This window comes from Dreissena polymorpha, chromosome 3 (genome assembly GCF_020536995.1).
Source record: "Dreissena polymorpha isolate Duluth1 chromosome 3, UMN_Dpol_1.0, whole genome shotgun sequence".
Lineage (NCBI taxonomy): Eukaryota > Metazoa > Mollusca > Bivalvia > Myida > Dreissenidae > Dreissena > Dreissena polymorpha.
Window position 1 is genome coordinate 60,142,761 of NC_068357.1, and position 19,707 is coordinate 60,162,467.

Consider the following 19,707-nt stretch of genomic DNA (forward strand, 5'->3'; position numbering starts at 1 on the left):
CGGACATCACACGATCACATAAGCTCACCGTGTCACTTCATGACAGGTGACCTAAAAATATGTGTCGGAGATAAACATGAACAGTTGTGGTTAAAATCCCATAGAAACAAGGGCTGTTTGTAAAACATGCATGCCCCCCTATATGGGCTATAAGTTGTAGTAGCAGCCATTGTGTGAATACGTTTTTTGTCACTGTGAATGGTGGTGGTGGTGATGGTGGTGGTGGTGTAGTAGTAGTAGTAGTAGTAGTGGTAGTAGTGGTAGTAGTAGTAGTAGTAGTAGTAGTAGTAGTAGTAGTAGTAGTAGTAGTAGTAGTAGTAGTAGTAGTAGTAGTAATAGTAGTTGTAGTGGTAGTAGTAGTAGTAGTAGTAGTAGTAGTAGTAGTAGTAGTAGTAGAAGTAGAAGTAGTAGTAGTAGTAGTAGGTAGTAGTAGAAGTAGAGTAGTAGTAGTAGTAGTAGTAGTAGTAGTAGTAGTGGTAGTAGTAGTAGTAGTGGTTAAAGTAGTAGTAGTAGTAGAAGAAGTAATAGTAGACGTGGTGGTGGTGGTGGTAGTAGTAGTAGTAGTAGTACTAGTAGTAGTAGTACTAGTAGTAGTAGTAGAAGTAGTAGTAGTAGTAGTAGTAGTAGTAGTAGTAGTAGTATGTAGTAGTAGTAGTAGTAGTAGTATAGTGGCTTGTAGTAGTAGAAGTAGTAATAGTAGACGTGGTGGTGGTGGTGGTGTGGTGGTGGTGGTGTTGGTAGTAGTAGTACTAGTAGTAGTAGTCGTAGTAGTAGTAGTAGTAGTAGTAGTAGTAGTAGTAGTAGTAGTAGTAGTAGTAGTAGTAGTAGTAGTAGTGGTAGTAGTAGTAGTAGAAGTAGTAGTAGTAGTAGTAGAAGTAGTAGTAGTAGTAGTAGTAGTAGTAGTAGTAGTAGTAGTAGTAGTAGTAGCAGAAGCAGAAGCAGTAGCAGCATTACAAGACCAATACTTAAGAATGATCAAATGGGAAAAGGTAACCTAGCACTGGCAGTAAATATGGGGCCCATTTACAGGTCAGATTTGGAATCTCTGCTGTAAAATGAGATTTTGAATGAATTAAAGGGAGGCAAATCTGTAATAAAAAGAACATGCATGAACCGTAGTTGTTTCCCTTGTTTGAACCATGCTAAATCCTTACAAGTTTGGAAAGAATTGGATGAAAAATTTGGACTTCATTGCATAAACACCATTTTCTCAATTCAAGGGGAGGTAATTCTGTACTTCATGGACCAATAATGCTCATTTTTTGTAGGGTTCGTGTCCTCATTGATATAAAGACACTGTGCAAATTTGGAAAGGATTGGACAAAAAATGTGGAAGATTTTTGAAAGTCCCATGACCTAGGGATGCTCCACATGAAATTTAGTTGAAATTGGCTCAATGGTTTAGTAGAAGAAGATGTTTACAAATTGTTTACAGACAGACGGACGGACGGCCAGCCGGACGCTGAGTGATCACAATAGCTCACCTCGAGCTATCCCTCAGGTGAGCTAAAATTGAATGTTTGAAAATTCTTCTTTTTTAAACAGATTAGCATGATCCTTGACATGACTTGATTTAAAACAAGGTTTGAAACAACAATGAGTCAAATATTCATGGAACAATTTCCAGAATATGAAAATGTGTCCAGAATGAATGTCCTCTGGTTCTTTAAATAATCTTTGCAATTGTAGTGACCATTTGCAAGTAAGTGTTAACATGGACAAAGATTTATAGTAACACAAGAAACTCACAAACAATATGTACATTATGAACACATATTTAAACAAGACTATTGCCAAGCAATAAAAGTCCCCTACCAGCTCCACCATTGTCCGAAATTCCACCATTGTCGGAATATTTTTTTAAAATATTTGTTGCCAGAATTTTTGACGTAGGAACAAAATGAAATGACGTGCATAATGTCCATATTGCCATCTATCCATGTTTCAAGTTTAATGAAAAAATAATGAGAACTTTTAAAGTTATCTCAGGATCCAGAAAACCTACATTTTCAGCAGTATTTCTAGTCTATTTGTTGCAATAGCAACAAGAATTATTGCCGTTGGAACAAAATGAAATGACGTGCATTATGTCCATATTGCCATCTATCCATGTTTCAAGTTTCATGAAAAAATATTAAGAACTTTTAAAGTAATCGCAGGATCCCAAAAAGTGTGACAGACAGACGGACTGACAGACGGAGCGCAAACCATAAGTCCCCTCCGGTGAAACCAGTAGGAGACTTATAAGTTAATGTATTTATCTTTCACAATTGGGTTAAAGCAAACGTGATTTTGCACTAAATTGATACCTATTAAAATTTCATATTCCAATTTAATTGTTTCATAACCTTTGGCGCTTTTTGAGTTTGTCTTTTTTTCATAAAAAGTTAATTATCTGCAGACCAAATGGTTATTTTAAATGTATTACCAAAATCCGCCAAACCCTACATGTTATCACAGTTAATATTTTTTCTCATTTGTTATATGCCCCTTATAGGTCAACTTTTGACCCCATTCCTAGCGGAATGGCCTTTATTTCAGATCTCATGCATAGGAACTCTCCCAGTACTGTCATGAGTGTCACTCCGACCAGGTTAAGTATCCACCATGACACGGTGTGCGGTAAATGTCCATTGACAATCCAACAGGTCACGAAATGTATCACATGCGTAGTCAATGAGAAATCTAAACACTGTTTCGTTCTTCCCACTATGATCCATAGTCCCAGCGCACTGAAAAAGCCAAGAAATTAAATTAATAAATATCGAATAATTATCCTGAAACTAAAGATTGTTAATATTTCAAACTAAAATTTGTCAGTCTTAAGACATCATCAGTCCTTAACGGGATTTGTCAGTCCTTTGCGGGATTTGTCTTAGACAGCATTGAAATGTGTGTTCCGCGTAAATGGAACCTATTTACTTAGTTGTTACAACAGGTCTCACTCCGACTTAGACATGCAACAAATATTTTTAATTTTTTGCCATCTTTTGCAAACAGTTAAGAGAGTACATCATTATGACCTTTTCTTGATAATCGTAAATATGTTTCCAAAAAAGAACAATGTTTATGTACATATTTAAACCTAATTTAATTTAAGTAATTTATGTGGTATGTCTCTACTGGCACAGCTCACTAAGCTGGTAAATTGTCTCTCGTTCAAATTTGGCTGTTAAAACAAAGTTCAATAGGTCACCTGTGAATTATTTATAGTTCTTATGGAAGGATTACATACAGCTTCTGACATGAATGATGTATAAAGGATTGAAACAGGTTGAAAGTTGTATTACTGGTTTAATAAATAAGTAATTTTCTGTAATAATAACTTAGATAATCTGAAGTAATGGGAACATTTGAGTAATTGAAAACCACTAGAAATTTGGGTTGTTGTTCATGTTTCTGTATTCATCACCAATAGCCTCCTCATCATCCTCATCAAAAATTATTAAAACATCACACTACGGTAGCTATCATTTTAATACCTGTAGATGTAATCAAAGTGGCCACAACCATTTCTGAACCTGGGTGAGATATTATTATAAGAAACATTCTGAAAATATTTCATGATGATTTGAAAAATTTAGAGTTTACAATTTTTCTCTATAGCCATTTACAATGTTTCTCTATAGCCTTTTACAGAAAACTCTATCGTCCAAGTTTTTTTTAAATGGACATGAACATTTTTTGAATTCAGCCAAGATATAATGAGAACAAGGGGTTAGGGCTCTAGGAAATTTCCTTGACATGTGGAAACAAGAAATATCTTTAAAAAAAGATATACGGCGTTGATTGTGGTCGATGTTTATGAACGATCAAAAGTTATCTCTATGAGATAAAAAGTAGCGGATGCCTTTTTTCTGCGCAGTTCTTAGCTACATCACAAGCAAATCAATTACGGGGTGTTGCGCCAGATTTCGTGGCTTATTTTGCTTTATGTGATATTATTACTCAGATATCTATATTTACAGAATAGAAAAACACAAGAAACATGAAAATAAACGAGTGCATATAGGTCAGCCGGCAATACTCGAATCTTATTTAATTGCATAATTATAGTACAGTGAATTATTGTGCTCATGCTTAATAAACTGGTCTAAATGCAAATGTTGAAAACATATTAAAAATCGATGATTGACATACCACAATAATATCGCCGAATATCTTTATTTAGTATTTTTCTGATCAAAACAGACTTCAAGTGCACAAAGTTTACGAGACGGCGTTTATATAAAGATTTCTGCAACTGACCGCAAACTGACCTTGATACCTTGCGGATTGGAATGCAATGCATTAAAGTTAGGTAACAATTCTGCTACTGAAACGACGGCTTGTTTACGCCAACTGTACACGACCAAGGCAACAGCTGTGCCTAAAATATTGATATATCGACAAAGAGACTAAACGAACTATTTACTCCATCAGACAAAAATAGCATAGATTCCAATTTTTTCCTTCAATGAAAAGATCGCAACCCCTTCTGCGAACTCCGGTGATGAACTGTATATAAACTCTGACTTTCACAAACTAACCGCGAATTGACCCGAAACCTCGCGGGTTGAAATGCAATGCAAGTAAGTACTAAATATGAGAATATAGCCTTTAGTATAAACGCTTTTGCGCTGGTAATTCTCTGAAAATAAAAGGTGAACGCACAAACTGTATTTATGTCGAAAATTGATTGTAAAACTGTTCTATCTATTGAGCCTTTTCATTAGAGATAAAATTGTTTCATGCAGTAAAACAGTGTTACAAAGACGCGGATATGTTTCCAATGTTCTGGTGTTATACTCAAATCAGCCAATGGAATAAATGAAGTGTATTCATTCGTACCTAGCCGCGGGAAATTTTATTTGAATATTATTGGACACTTACAAAGGTCAAGTCAGGGTGAAAAGCTGGCTTAATACAGCTTACGCCGAAAAAAGTGACTTCTAGAGTGTTCGCAATTATCCACTAGAGCTATATAAGGAAAACTGCCCAGCATCACGTGGCCATGCCTTTTAACGGACGGGAGCCATTTTGGAACACATCCGACATCATAAGAACAAAATTCTGAGCAATGTTCATGAAAATTGCAAAAAAGACTACAGTTTTCATAAGCTTTCTCTTTTCATTAAACATAGTTTACTAGTTTTTGATGCAAGGTGAATCAGTTTTTAACTAAGTCAAGATATCATTGGAAAAACATTCTCGCCAAGTTTAACATTAATGTGGCCTTTAGAGTATTAACACGTTAAAATTTGAGGACAAAAAACGGACGAAGCAAAAAAAACAGAAGGTGATCAGAAAAGATCCCCATGTGCATGTAATTCTCGGGAAGCTAACAACTAATTTGTAAAACCAAACAAAGGTAAAAAATGATCCCCCTTAATTGCACAATATCTAGTTTACCTTGTCAAACAGTTTAAAGCATATGCCATTGTATTCGCTTTTCCTGGTCCTTCTGTGAACAAGCCTTTATCCTGAAATATGAGAAGTAATATTTTGTTTATTCTGTATATTTTTAATATAGCTCTAGAAAAATGTATTAAGTTGAAATTAAACTTGGTCTTGACATATAACAAAAATCATTAAAGGTAAAGCAAAACATATCTTCAGTTCCAAAGATAAAAATGTAGCAATATGTTTTCCTCTTTATATTGCATATAAAAACAAATAATGACTTGCATATAATTAACACTTTTTAAGACTGTTTTTTTTATCAAAGTCATAAAATCAAACATGGCGTACCAGTCACTTATCAGAATCCACCTGAATCTATTTATATTGTGTTAGAACCTCTACTTTACATAAAATGTAGGTACATGTACCAAATACAAACAACAATATTCTGCCTTTTGAAGCTTACATAGAACTCAGTGTTTTTTCACCATTTTGAAAACGGGTTTGGTCCCTTTGGATTGGGAAAATTGGTGGCATTTTGACTTAAATTGGTAAATTTGTGTTGTTGTTGTTTTGCTAACAAATGTTTAAAAATTGAGATTTATTATATTAACAAAGGTTCAACTTATAGAGCTGGAGGGGATATAAATGTGGAGAACTTAAACAAAAGTTGGCAGGCAGGCTGCTCTTCAATTGGGAATTTTAAGTTTCAATTTGGGAAAAAAAAATCCATTGGGAATGGGGCCGAATACCAGCTCGAATTTGAAAAGAATTAAGAACGAGTTTCGCATGCGCTGAGCAGTGATCATCATCTGTCTGGTTGCAAGACTTTGAACAAATAACGCTGCAAAACGTTGTTTAAATATATAACGTCTTTTTTTCATCTGCAAATGTTTTGTTACAAAGTAACCAGGGTTGGCATATTGACCGGTCAATTGAGTATTGACCGGGCCGGCGGTCAATACCCGGTTAAAACCGGTCAATACTGGTCATTATTGGTCAATACTGGTCGATTGAAAATTGTAGCATTTAAACATGACAAAGGAAGAATTTAATCTATTCTATATTAAATCAATCATTATTCTGTAATTGATAAACTTTTTTTGAGTTATCTATTGTAAAAAAAAAGCTTTAAAGCTGTAAAAAATACTTCTTTATTATTTATGGAAACGGTCTCAAATACAAAAGAACTAAGGCAATATCTTTATCTCAGTGTATCACATCTGTTACTGAAGTATTATTACTATTGTAGTTACCATAGTATTTCACTGATCTATTGATATATCTATTTGATAAGCTGATGGACAAACAGAACTTGTGGTTTCTAGGGTCATAAATGATCTGGCCCCTAAGCCTTAATTGGTAATAAAATGCATGCACTGGTATGTCTCTGATTGTGACAATGAAGCAAATCTGCCCTTAGGCTATTTCATTTCACTCAAACAAAATGAGATAACTTGTATAAATGTTATTAATTTAATAGTTACTTCTAACTTGTCTCCTTTCTATATTAAGAGGGTTTTCTTATTTTAAACTTCAATTGGTCTTCAAATGAATAAGCTATCAAAGTTCTTGATTTTGGCAACAAATAATGTTTACCAATTGTGGGTCTACTCTAGACTCTTCAATTATTTCTTTCTTTTTATAATTATTTCTTTTTTTAAAGTTTTTTTATATCAATGGTAAAATAAAATATTTTTTCACTATTTTGTTAAAGAAATCCAGGCAAGAATACATGACAAGTAAGGGTTGTGTCAAAGGTGCCATGTAAGGCCCTATTATCAGTTTTGGGTGCCCTAACCTGTATAGGTTTGAAGACTGTGAAAGACTGTGGAGACAGTGGGGCATGAGGAACAACTAATACACAGTAATTGACAGTTTCTTGTTGAATCAAGCACAGAATTTTCTGAGCATTCATAATTCGTTAGAATTGAAAAAAAAAATGCAATCAACCAGCAAACTCCAATTGACCAACTTGCAAAATTTTGAGAGATTTGCCTACAAATTGCATGAACAGGTATAAATTAGTGGGTTTTAATAGTTTAAGACATTTTTGGCAACATGTCTGTTTAATTTATATTATCAATATTTTTTAATTAAGCATGGAATATTATAATCAAAATTGGGGGTAAAGTTCAATCGACCAGTATTGACCAGTAATGACCACTTTGGGAGTATTGACCGAGGCGGTTTTAACCGGTAAAAACCACCGGTTAAAACCGGGGGCGGTCGATTGGTGCCAACCCTGAAAGTAACAATATTTTAAATAATGGTTAATGAGTTACAACAAAAAAAGTATACCTCGCAAAAAATGATGATTTAAATAATTGTGAAAAAAAAATCAAATAAAATTTATCCAAAATTATACATATGCATTGGTTTCATAATTACAGGAAACATGTTTTTTTCCTGAAACCAACAGCCAGGATATCGTGTGCATGATTAAGGGCCTTGTACATCTAGTTTTAAATTTGACTTTCCTACAGACAGAACACGCTAATAAGAAATCAAAGGAATACATGTAGTAGTAGAAGGTCAACTATTATTTTAAATAAATTTGTTAAACTACATGTACTAAACCAACCACTTTTACTAGGATGATTATTATGCATTTTCAATGCTGATTCCTGTAATTATAAGTGGATTCACGCACATGTATCATGTTAGTGGATTCCGGTAAGCCTTGTTAGTTTAAACCTATTTATTTTAGCTCGATTGCATCAAAAGCCTCAGGCTTATCTTATAGAAATGCTCTCGAGTACCGTATATTTCCTGAGCCTACATGTATAACCATACTTGATGTCTTTGAGTAAGAAGATCTAAAGAATACTCCTCGAGTGGGGAGCGAACCCGTGACCTCCCAATCGCTAGGCCAATTTTACAAGTTCTAAGGAATGCTTACAGCCTGTGTAAAAAGTTGATCAATAGTTGTGTTGTATCCGCAGAGGACGTTGAGGAGGTGGACCCAGATTCCAAGGGTGACAATGTACTGGCACTGCATGCTGACAATTTGGCAAATGATCAACACCGGGTCCCACACGTTGCTACGGAATGTCCCTATCGCCATTCTTCCTGCTTTGCGTCTCAATAAGTCAAACATCCCAAAGAATTTATCAAAGTGAATCAGTCTTCGAATTTCACTCGCGGTCAATTAAGGTTGAATGAGAATCATATATAGATAGTTAACTCTAACATCATTTTCCAAACTAGTGGAAAAACAACAGATGGCAACTGCTTGGTAGAAATATTGCATCCAATGACAAGTCCTTTCAGGTCATCTGTAAATAGAAGAAAATCCTTGGACCTACGGTATATTCACACAGTAGTTTAACAACAGCTGGAAACCTAACAAGAGGGCCATAGGCCCTAAGGCGTTCAACTTAGACCCAAAGGAACTAGACTTTTCTGAAAAAGTGCACGCTGATCAATGAAGATTGGGCCAAAAAGTGACTTCTAGAGAATTAACTTTTTTTAAATTTGACCTAATACCTCATCTAGTTGTTAAGCACACATGACCAAGTTTCAATCTCAGTCGATATTTCATTGTAACAAAGGTTTTTTACCAAGTTTCATGAAGATTGGCCAATAAATGTGGCTTAAATAGTGTCATAAAGTGTTCAACATAGCAATACAATTTTATTTAGATTGCACTAAAAATGTGACCAAAATGTTACTAAGGTTTCCGTACAGCCATATAAGGAAAAATATCCCACCGTTTTTCTACAGCCACGTCATAATAACCATTCACTATACATATATGCGATGTAAAGCCTGTGTTTTAAGAAAGAGCACAAAATTAATGCTGTCATCTGCAATGGAAAGCGTGTGTGTTGCAACAGACGCTTTAACTAAATAGCCTAGCGACTCAGTACATGCAGTATTCTAGACTTAAGAAATTATGTTTGAACAAATGACCCATTTAAACTATAGAAAAAATATGTCAATACACAAATAATACATTGCAGTAAATTTATTTCTAAAGAACCAAGAAGCACCAACTTACGTCATTTGACAAGTACATTTCATAATAAATATTGGGGGGGGGGGGGGGGGGGGGGAATAGGAGCTACAAATGGCAAGACCCACACAATCTTAGACCAGAGGGTCTGAAAACAATCTTGGGGAAAGCTCTAAATTGTATATAGTTACTACCAATACCTGAAAATAAATAAAAATGAAATGAGAAAACATGAAATGAAGTATTTAATGTCAGGTAAACATTAATTCATTTAAATGTGGTTTGATGGATAATTTAATACAATGCTTTTTGATACTTTATGATACTAAATATGTTGTTTTTGATAGAGCAAATTATGCGGATAGTCATCATAACACTGAAATTTGGCGACTACTTTTTTTGCCAATCTAGATAAGGTTTGACACTCGACGACTTAAATTTTGTATACAATACTTCACATATATTTTTTTTTTAAAGCACAATATCAAGTATGCACATTTCAAGTTGGGTCGCATAATGACATTCAAACACGTTTTGTTTTTTTCGTTTTTGACTTTCGACCTTTTGTTTATAACAAATTTTATGCCATTAAATTCCCAGCGTTTTTTTTCCTTCTTTAACTAGTACCGGGGAACGGTACCTTTCCCAAAGCCTACCGGAGGCTTCCCAATTTTAGCACCGGACCTTTCCCAATCTCGATATCTACCGTTCCGAACGATTTTAGGTGCCGTTCCCAATAGCCAGTGCCTTTTATTTTCGCTGGAAATATCTTTTGATATTGTCGAGCCTTTCATTTCGGCCATTTATTTTCGCCGGACATTGTTGCGTAGAAAGTAAACAAAACTTTTCAAATGGGGCGCAACTCTAACCGCTGTGTAAAATCAGAGCTCCAGATAAGGTTTTGTGAAATTCTTAAATTACTATCAGATTTTCAAAAAGAATTCTTAACTCTGAAATTTTATTCTTAACGTTACTACTAAGTTTTGGAAAATAATTCTTATTTTTTCTAAATGACCTAAAAATTAATAATAATGGTTATTTTCATGCAAAAAAATCAAAATAAACGTACCAGCAACTTTATTTATACGCGTTCAACAGTATCTCTTCAGTATTATACAATTTTATTTTTCAAATACCTTCATATGCCCAAACTGTGCTTAGATTGCATGCCTTAGATCAATTTTTACATATTTCACAATTAAAACCGGTCTCCCCTTCAATCTTTTCAACGATTAGCCACGTGACATGTCCCTTCCACTCGTTCAATGTTTTTTTGTGTTTAAGTTTGGACCCGTCGTGTCGCGTTTTTGTTTAGCTTTTCCGACTGTGTCGGCAACTGAACATACAACATGATTTACAGACGTTTCGCGCCCAAGTCTTTTCGCACCCTAGTTATTTCGCCCCCAAGACGTTTCCGCCCTGGTCGTTTCGCCCCCATACTAGCGGAACAATAGTTGTTGAGTAGTTTAATTGATGACCATTATATAATTTTATTAAGAGGATATTTATCACGTCAATGACTAAACTTATAGTCTAGACTCTAGAGTAGTAACAAAAAACTAAAAAGAGATATTTTTTCTGACCAATTTATTCATTTGTTGCCTTAGCACCACTTTGTGCGTAAGCTGTCAAGTTAATCAATGGAACTTATCGCAATTAAGATGTTTAATTATGTCTTACGACTTAAACATAGAGTTTCAAGGTTTATTTCTCGTCCATGACATGTACAATATAATAATACATAAAATAACACAATTTACAAACATACATGGCCAATCTTACAGATTTGCCCCTGTTAACCTTATGTTAAACACCTGTTATAAAATATTGAAGTTGATACAACACTGGTGTTTGTAAAACTGGGTACTAATGCGCATAGTGAAAAATGATGTAAAAGAGCGACGACCTAAGTGAACTGGTTAACAGTGGCTTTCTGTATTTTTCCTATATAATAGATTCTATACACAAAATATATTCAATATACCATCAACTTATGACTAGAATTTCTTATTATACACAAGTACATTATATAACAGAGATAATAAATATACTATCGCTGCTATTTAGATAAAATAAGCAACACTACTACTTATTTACACATGTCATCACTTTCGTATTATTATTTCCATTTAAAAAGTCATTTTTAATTGAATTTAATAAATAGTAATACTAATTGAATATCACGCATACAAGAAACCAACTGTTTTATTTCCATACATTGTATTTAATTAAATATGAAATTGCACTACATGAATATTTTTTGGAATATAATAGAACAGAACACATAGTTTATTCGAGTATACATAGCACACAATAATAAATTACAGCAAAGCACATTTATAAACTGAATGAGTCGTAATTATTTACATTACAATATATAGCAGCACTGTTATTCTTTTAATACAGATCTCCAAATGTTTTCACATTTCGTTTTCTACAAATGGTAAGCGCTATAGCTACCATAACTAACACCTGTTTTATCACAATTACATAATGAGGGAATGAAATGCATTGTTAATTTAAGACTCATGCTATTTAAATTTACGACTGACTATTGGGGTTATTTACCCTCGGGACTTCGGTTAAAAACCATTGCCCGAGCACACTGCTTAACATAGGACTCTGCATAAAAAGCCGAAAACGGCCATAAAATGGACAGCCCGATTTTACTGGGCTGTACCATTGGTATAAATATAAAACTTTGCAGTGTTGGTGCGGTGCCTTAATAAAAATCTATTGGTTTAAAAATATATAACCTTTATATGAAGCGTTAAAAAGACGCAGTGCTATACAGTGAATAGGCCTAACGCGGTTAAAAAGCGGCGTTTTAATTGGTTGATGCGCTTATATAACGATGGCGCTGATTGGCCGAAATTTCTTATTAAGGATTGCCAGTAGGTCAATCCGTTTTAAAATAGATTTTCCCACGGCTGACTTTGTACTTTTAAGAAAAAGTAAACAATGATGGTTGATATGCAAAAATATAAATGAAAGAACAAGAATGAGTTAATCCAAAAGAACTTGGATTTGTTTTATAGTATTAGATTACTATGTTTTTTGTTACATTACTGTGCTTATTATTAATTTATATCATTCATATGATGTTGTTATTGTATGTTATTCTTTGTATTGTTTTTTAAGGAGGAGAGAGAGAAAGAATAGCCCAATTTTTATAAGTAAAGATGGTGAAAACACACATACTGTTGTATGTGGCAGCATCATTACCAGACCCATTGTTCAGTATATACTGCAATGGGTTTGTTGGAGTCTTTAGACTTTGTGATCTGTAGTTTAAAAATTTGAATCCAAATAGGACTATTTAATATATTAATTATAGAAAAAGGAATACACAGATGTGTAATATGTTTGTGTAACAATATAATAATATTTGAGGGTTTTCCAGATCACAAAGTGGTTGAACATTGCCACAATATGTTTACATGCATAGTCAAGTACCATTTTTATGTGTATGTTTAAAGTTTAAACTAAATGCCAAACAACAAGATCTAATCATAAGAGAGATATGTTTATATCTAAGAACTTTTATTAATAGGGATGCCAGAGCCTGATTTAACAGCTCTCAAATGTAGAGTGAAGTTGCATGTGAAAATGCAATTATATGAGAAGGAAAGGAAAAAAAAAAAAAAGACAATATATGATGTCACATAGAGCGTGTAACTCTCAATTATATATTAATATTGCAATTAAGTATTGAGTTATTAAAAAATTAATGAGTACAAGTTTATGTATGTGGCTCAATGTTGAACACTTGCAGACAGGGAATATAGCCGTAATGCTCCAACATAAGACCCTGTCTGTATGGAACTTAAGGAGGATTTGGCTATAGGAAAGAGAGATCCCCCCAGAGTGGCAATAAAACAATATTTTAAAAGTGGGTTTAGTAATAAACCCTTATGTTAAGGGCAATAACTTACGTGTCTCCAAACCGTCACCTTCATAGGGCCACATAAAAATTAAGGGTAAGACAATGTACTTTACAGTTAAAAATAAGACAGACAGCTAAAATTGTACAAGATGTACATTATTTACAATATGTACAGGACTATATGCATTTATATATTTAAAATACATGTTGCCACCCTGGAGGGTTGAAAGAAGGAGAGATTTTATGGAAGTGTAGGCCGATATGGGTGGGGGAAAAGAAGAGCCAGCAGGGGTGGTGTCACTCAGTTGTACAAGGGAGGTAATTATGATGATGAAGTCTACAATGGTTGTTTCCCTGGACCAGAGGGAGTGCTCGGTCAATAAAAAATAGTTTGTATACTATTGAAGGAAAATTTAAATTTACGGTCAATTGCCTCATATATATATCTATATCTATATAACCCGCTTATAAAAGATACTCATATCAAATTGATTGGATTGTGATTATCAAGTCAATTAAAAAAATATCTGCATTCATTTTACATTAATATATATACTTATGGTGGCTAATTGCTTTTATCACCTACCCTTTGTCGGATAAATGCGTGATATACTTACATTATTGAATATAATGGTCACCAATTTAACTACTCAACACCTAGTGTTCCACTAATATACTTACATTATTGATTCAGGGTACTTTCTTTGATGATTATATAATAGTCACCAATTAAACTACTCAACACCTAGTCCCTGGTCGTTTCGCCCCTAATATGGGGGCGAAACGACCAGGTGCGAAACGACCAGGGCGGAAACGTCTTGGGGGCGAAACATCCGAGGACCTACAACATCATATAAGATCTTTTCTATAATGTCTATCTAAACATTTAACTTCGGCTCACTTTGCGTACAATATGTTAAAAGCGTGTTTTGGACGCTTTGCAGGTTTTTAGGACGCTCTTGGGCGCAGCCATTGTTTTTTGACAGATAGACTGTATATGCCGCTTTTATTAGAAAAAATGCGCTTTGTTAAACAAACCCGATAACCATTCTATATAAGCACCGCAAAGATCTTAAATATGCGAAAAGAACTCAATAAAACTTGATACGAACCGATGTAAAAATAATATTCGTAACTTGATTTTGTAATTCTTAATGGTACGACAAAAGTTTAAAATAAATACGTAACAGACTTGAAAATAATTCGTAATTACGAAAATACGACCCTTATCTGGAGCTCTGAAAATGTGAATGGATTACGTAACCGACGAGTGATCGATATTTCCCGTGAAAGAATTTCATCGCTAAGACCAGTCTTCCTTACATCAATAAACTTTCTCAACACTAATTTTTCGTTGACATTAAAAAAAAACGTAACCGTATTGAGTTAAATGCGCATATTACTTCTATGTATAGTTTTTTAAGTGTCAAATCCGGACAGTAACTATTCGGATACGGATATAAACAAATAAAAGTTTAACATAAAATTAAAAATAATGAGACATGGGTTAAAATCCTATAGTTATTTACAACATATACATAAGTATTTAATGGCAGATGATCTTAATATCTTATTTGATGATTTGAAAAAAAATCAAAACAAAATATAAGACTAACCTTTGAAAATTATTGTTAAAGCATTCCACTCTAAAAACTCATTTTGGTTATGTGTGACTATTCTCACTGTCTATTGTTAAAAGATGTCAAACCAGTACAAGATCCATTGTTGTTGTTTTTGTTTAGTTTTTAAGTTTTTAATTTAACTCACATGAAACATTGCAGGGCTTGTAAGACTTTTAAGGGCTAAAACAAAATTATTAATATTATTTTTTATGCAACCTCAGTGCTTATGCCCATCACTGGAAGATATTTTTTTCCAATTGACGGGCACATTCTAACTGAAGTGGCAATAACACAATTTTCACATGACATGATACGATAGTCCAAATAATTAGACGTAAGCTACCCCGCTTACGTCTAAACGGCTACCGTCGTTTTCCTATAGCAAATTGAGTTCAACTTAAACTTCAGTTTTTCTCGTTAAATCTTTGCTAATGCATAAAATTATCATTAATTAGACATAAATGTGAGCGATTACCTCTATTAAATGTGTAAAAATTGTGCTTTTAAACCACTTATGTACATTTTTAAAAATAAACATACACAACACACGAAGTGTGTTTGTCGTTTATAAATTACATTGAATTATCTTGAACGAAATTATTTTTTGAATAGGTTACACATAACCAATTGTTGTTGTACAACAAACCACATCACTTTTTAGCTTTCTGTACTTTTTTAATTAAATGAAACCTATATGTGTGTGTTAAAACTACCAGTTGTATCACGAAGTGTATATTGATAGGAGATGATTCGACTATTTGACCCTTACTGTAGTAAATTCAATCTTATGCAAAAACTATTCATTCGATTTTATTGGTTTATACGTTATCTTGTTGCTTATTAATTCCTCTTTCAAAAAATATACGTTTAGTATACTCCCGTTGCTATTAATGGATTTATAGCGAGATAAACACAAGAAATACACATTTTATGTTTTACCACCGCGCGTTTTACCGTGTTGTGGCTATCGATCTTGTACAATTAGCGTAAAGCGAAGCGCCGAGGTTATACATTTGATGTACCCACTCACGTCTTTTGTTGAATTATAGTTTCATTTCTCGGCCGATTTTGACAAATTATATATCATTAGAAAGCTTACGTTCCGTAGTAAACAGATATATAAACATATATTTAGTGTTTCTTCTGATTTCGACAGCCCGGCGAGTTATAACTTTAACTTTTGCAAATATCATACCGTATGGAGTTTTAGAATCTAGATTTACGGTTGACATGTTCGTACTTAATACCAATTGTAGCGTTTATATTTGGAGTTCAGTTTTAAAAATTACATCTTGCTTAGGAGAATAGAATTCTGTATACGATAGAAAAAAATTGTTTAAAAAAACGAAAGTAATTAAGGAATGAAGGCGGAAGAAAGTAGCGCGCGTTCCTAACGCACTGAACTGATGCTACGATCTTGGCGATTATGCTTTTGTTTAGAAACCGGCCATTGAATTTCCTTTGCCATTGATTATTATATTTTTGATGGAATATATTGTGGTATTTTTGTTCACGAAACATATCAATAAAGCTTATTATAAATAAATCTTAACAAATTAACGATTTCAGCTCTTGTTTATAACACAGAAAGGGTGATAACTTTATGATGAAACAGCTTTTATAGCGGATCCTCTCGATTTTATTCGGCTTTGCATGCATACTTGAAATAAAATGGGTGTCAAAAACATTCATCGTTTGCTGTTAATTATCAACGAGGGACTTATGTATAATTATATGAAATGTTATTACCTTAAATTATCAATTATTAAACTTCTTGAATATCACGGTTGGTGTTACGCATTTCGTATTTTGACATCAGGGCATCATGTCCAACTATTCAAAATCATATTTTTTTCACTGGGACGATGACGGCTTAGATTTAGACAGGCAGACAGATTATTCAGACTTATACAACAGTACATCGTCTTCAACTCAAATATATAAATTATTTTTAGACATATTGTTAGGTGATTACACATATAGCAGTGATGATTCTGAGAATGTTGCCATGTTTCTTATCCGTGGTAATCTAGAGTCCGTGGTTTGAAGCATTTTTATCGCGGTGTTCAATAAAAGATATCTCAATAATCTTGTTTATCGATAGATCTGTGGTTTATTGCCCCTGTGTTCAGCACAAACCAATTATCTCTTTATGATCAGATACTGTGCCGACCAATACTAAATAGCACTATGGTGTCATACGCCACAGCAGGGGACCTATACTTGTGATCAATGGAGTCTCAGGGTCTTCCCCAGGCCATTTAAGCGCCCCTTGCCGGGGCGCTTGAATTTCGAAATCAGAGTCCCCGGGGCGCTTGAAATTTTCCGATCAGTGTAATTCTTCAGTAAAAATAAAGTAGAGATTGTCCAAAAAAATCAAGGTTTCCCTATCAGTGTATCAATATTCCCTGTTTAAAAGAGCACTCGGTACCTACTTTCACAAGTAATCGCCATAAACACCACATGGGGTAATGGATAATCCACTGAATAAGAGAATAGCATGACGCGCGTATCGATTATTCTAGCCACATTACACGGTCATTAAATGCTGACAAGGATGTATCTGGTAATTTTCCAGTCGTCAAACTGTGAAGTTCATCGTCCAATCGGTTACGCGAATGCTTATGAGGGCGGGTTAACTATCGACCATTATTTTTGATTGACGTCGGGCATGAAGTAAGAGTTTATCGCAGCTTGATTAGTAAGAAGTTGTACCATTTGAGTAATATAAACCGGTAATTAGTACAGTACAGAACATTAAAGACGGTTTTGGGCATCATCATCACACCCTTTTTACTGTAAACAAGTGTTACCTATGACTCAAATTAATACGAGAAATTAATTGCAAGTGGTAAACAATTAATTATTATAGCGAGTAAGTTGTGCAAATGACTCCCGGTTACAATTATGTGATAACAATTTATTTAATTCCAGTACATGTATATTTCAACATGTCCATTTATAGAACTGATTAACCTCGTTTTTCTGACATTTATTCGACACGTAATGCGCTTTAACAAATTTTCGTTGAATAAATTACGCACACTTGTAAATGTTTCGTCCGATAATCGATAGTAAGAAGACTGATGATGGCAACCCGGTCGTGATCCTCGTGGACAACGTGAATTTCATGCATAATTCCGTCAAAAGATTTATTCGACTCGTAAAGTGTTTAAACAAATTATCGTTGAATTTATAAACGCAACGGTTAATATTTGTTGAAATCTCAAATGGGAATAATTAATTTGTAATCCGAAACCCATTCCCGTAAGTCGATTGTTACACGCGTTTTTAATCCGAACACACTTCCGAATGTTAAATGTTACCACAACGTTAATATTTTTTGCTTCAAATTAGCAGTGCAAATTTTATTTTGTGTCGAATCTTTTTCTCAATTAAAAAGAGCGCGAAAATTATGCAGCATGTACAACGTCGCGTCTATTGCATACAAATGGCGTGTATTGAGCGTTTTAACAAGCACACAACAGGTCAGGGGATTGACGCATATTCAGGACGCAATATTTCATCAAATCTATAAATAGTCACTAAAAATGGCAAGGTTTGTGTTAAAGAAATAACTGAAAGCTTTAATCGTACAATATTTACCAGAAAGAGATTGATAAAACGAATAAAACGGGATTATCGGATAATAAATAGAAACTTGAAAAATAGTAAGTATACAGTAATAGAGTCGGGTTTGAAACGGATGTATTGGGGATCGTTCGAGTCGGGATTTTACTATCTGTGCGGAAAAGTTTTTAACAATTAAAAAATTTTTTTTTTAAATGACTGGGGGAATTTTTTGAAGAGTCATAGCGCACCAAATGACGTCTTTTGACGCTGTTTTCCTTTGATTATAAACGCACCACAGAACGTGAATTGACACGTAAATTTAAAAAAAAATCAACGTATGGAGGGGACACCCTTCGGAACCATCCCGATCTGGGCCCCGGGGGCGCCTGAAAAAAATCCTGGGGAAGGCACTGAGTCTTAGTGCAAGACTTAAAAAGTATGTTGTTTCGCTTGCGGTTGTTATAAGCTAAACGGGGCTTCCCAGCTGCACAGCTGCAGATATTCGGATTTGAATACCTAAACTTATTCAGACCTTATTCTTAACCGTTGCGCGTTTTACGATATCGGATTTTAGGCGGGAATACAACTCAGTGAAACTATTCAATTTCTTATACAACATTAAGCATATTAACAGTTATTGAAATTAACAATATCAGCGACATCTTTTTAAAGACTAAATACCTTTTCAAGTATCGAATTTAACATGTCAATAAATATATTAATACCAAAAAAGGCTTCATTTAATATTGTTCACATTAAACCATTAAATGAAAGTGTCGCTTTAACCATTTTCCGTGTCTTATTTAGCCGCGAATCGTTTGCTAAAAATTTAACAAAAAGGGCTACACGTTCTAATTCTTAATGAAATACAAAAATAAGTATAACATAATTAATAACGTCCATAAACACACACGGCAAGATCAACGTTTTAATGGAAAACTAATATGACATTCCACGTAAATTATTATTTTCGTCTAAATCGAATACTATATATAGAGAAACAATGTATTTATAACCGACCAATGAGGTAACATTATGCAACTTTCAATTTACACAGTGCTATATGGCAACAATATGGAATTTGAACAGTGGTAGTGTTTTAAGGTCTGGACTATCATTACTTGTAAGTTTGTATAAACATTTTTCTAATGCAATTAGTAAAATAATGTTTTATTTTATGTTTAATAATTATTGCATGATTATTCTGTGCTGTTATATGAATTTGATGCCGTTAAAGCTTCCGACATGAATTCATGTCGGAACGATGCTATTGCAAAATAACGTAA

General features: G+C 33.9%; 1 protein-coding gene across 1 annotated transcript; it reads right to left on the reverse strand.

Annotated features, from left to right (window-relative positions):
- Positions 1-725: 725 nt before the first annotated feature.
- Positions 726-8,687, reverse strand: LOC127874382 (protein SYS1 homolog). The gene is made up of 3 exons (XM_052418664.1): positions 8,285-8,687; positions 5,392-5,462; positions 726-2,732 (listed from the first exon to the last, which is right to left on the reverse strand). Exons 1-3 carry the CDS (start codon positions 8,480-8,482, stop codon positions 2,492-2,494), a joined length of 510 nt encoding a protein of 169 aa, XP_052274624.1. The 5' UTR covers positions 8,483-8,687; the 3' UTR covers positions 726-2,491.
- Between the last annotated feature and the right edge of the window lie 11,020 nt (positions 8,688-19,707).

Coding starts and splice junctions, on each gene's coding strand:
- LOC127874382 (XM_052418664.1), bottom strand. CDS start 8,482: ATGTTTGACTTATTGAGACGCAAAGCAGGAAGAATGGCGATAGGGACA. Junction 5,463..8,284: donor ATCAACTTTTTACACAGGCT/GTAAGCATTCCT, acceptor CTCATATTTCAG/GATAAAGGCTTGTTCACAGA. Junction 2,733..5,391: donor GCTTTAAACTGTTTGACAAG/GTAAACTAGATA, acceptor TGGCTTTTTCAG/TGCGCTGGGACTATGGATCA.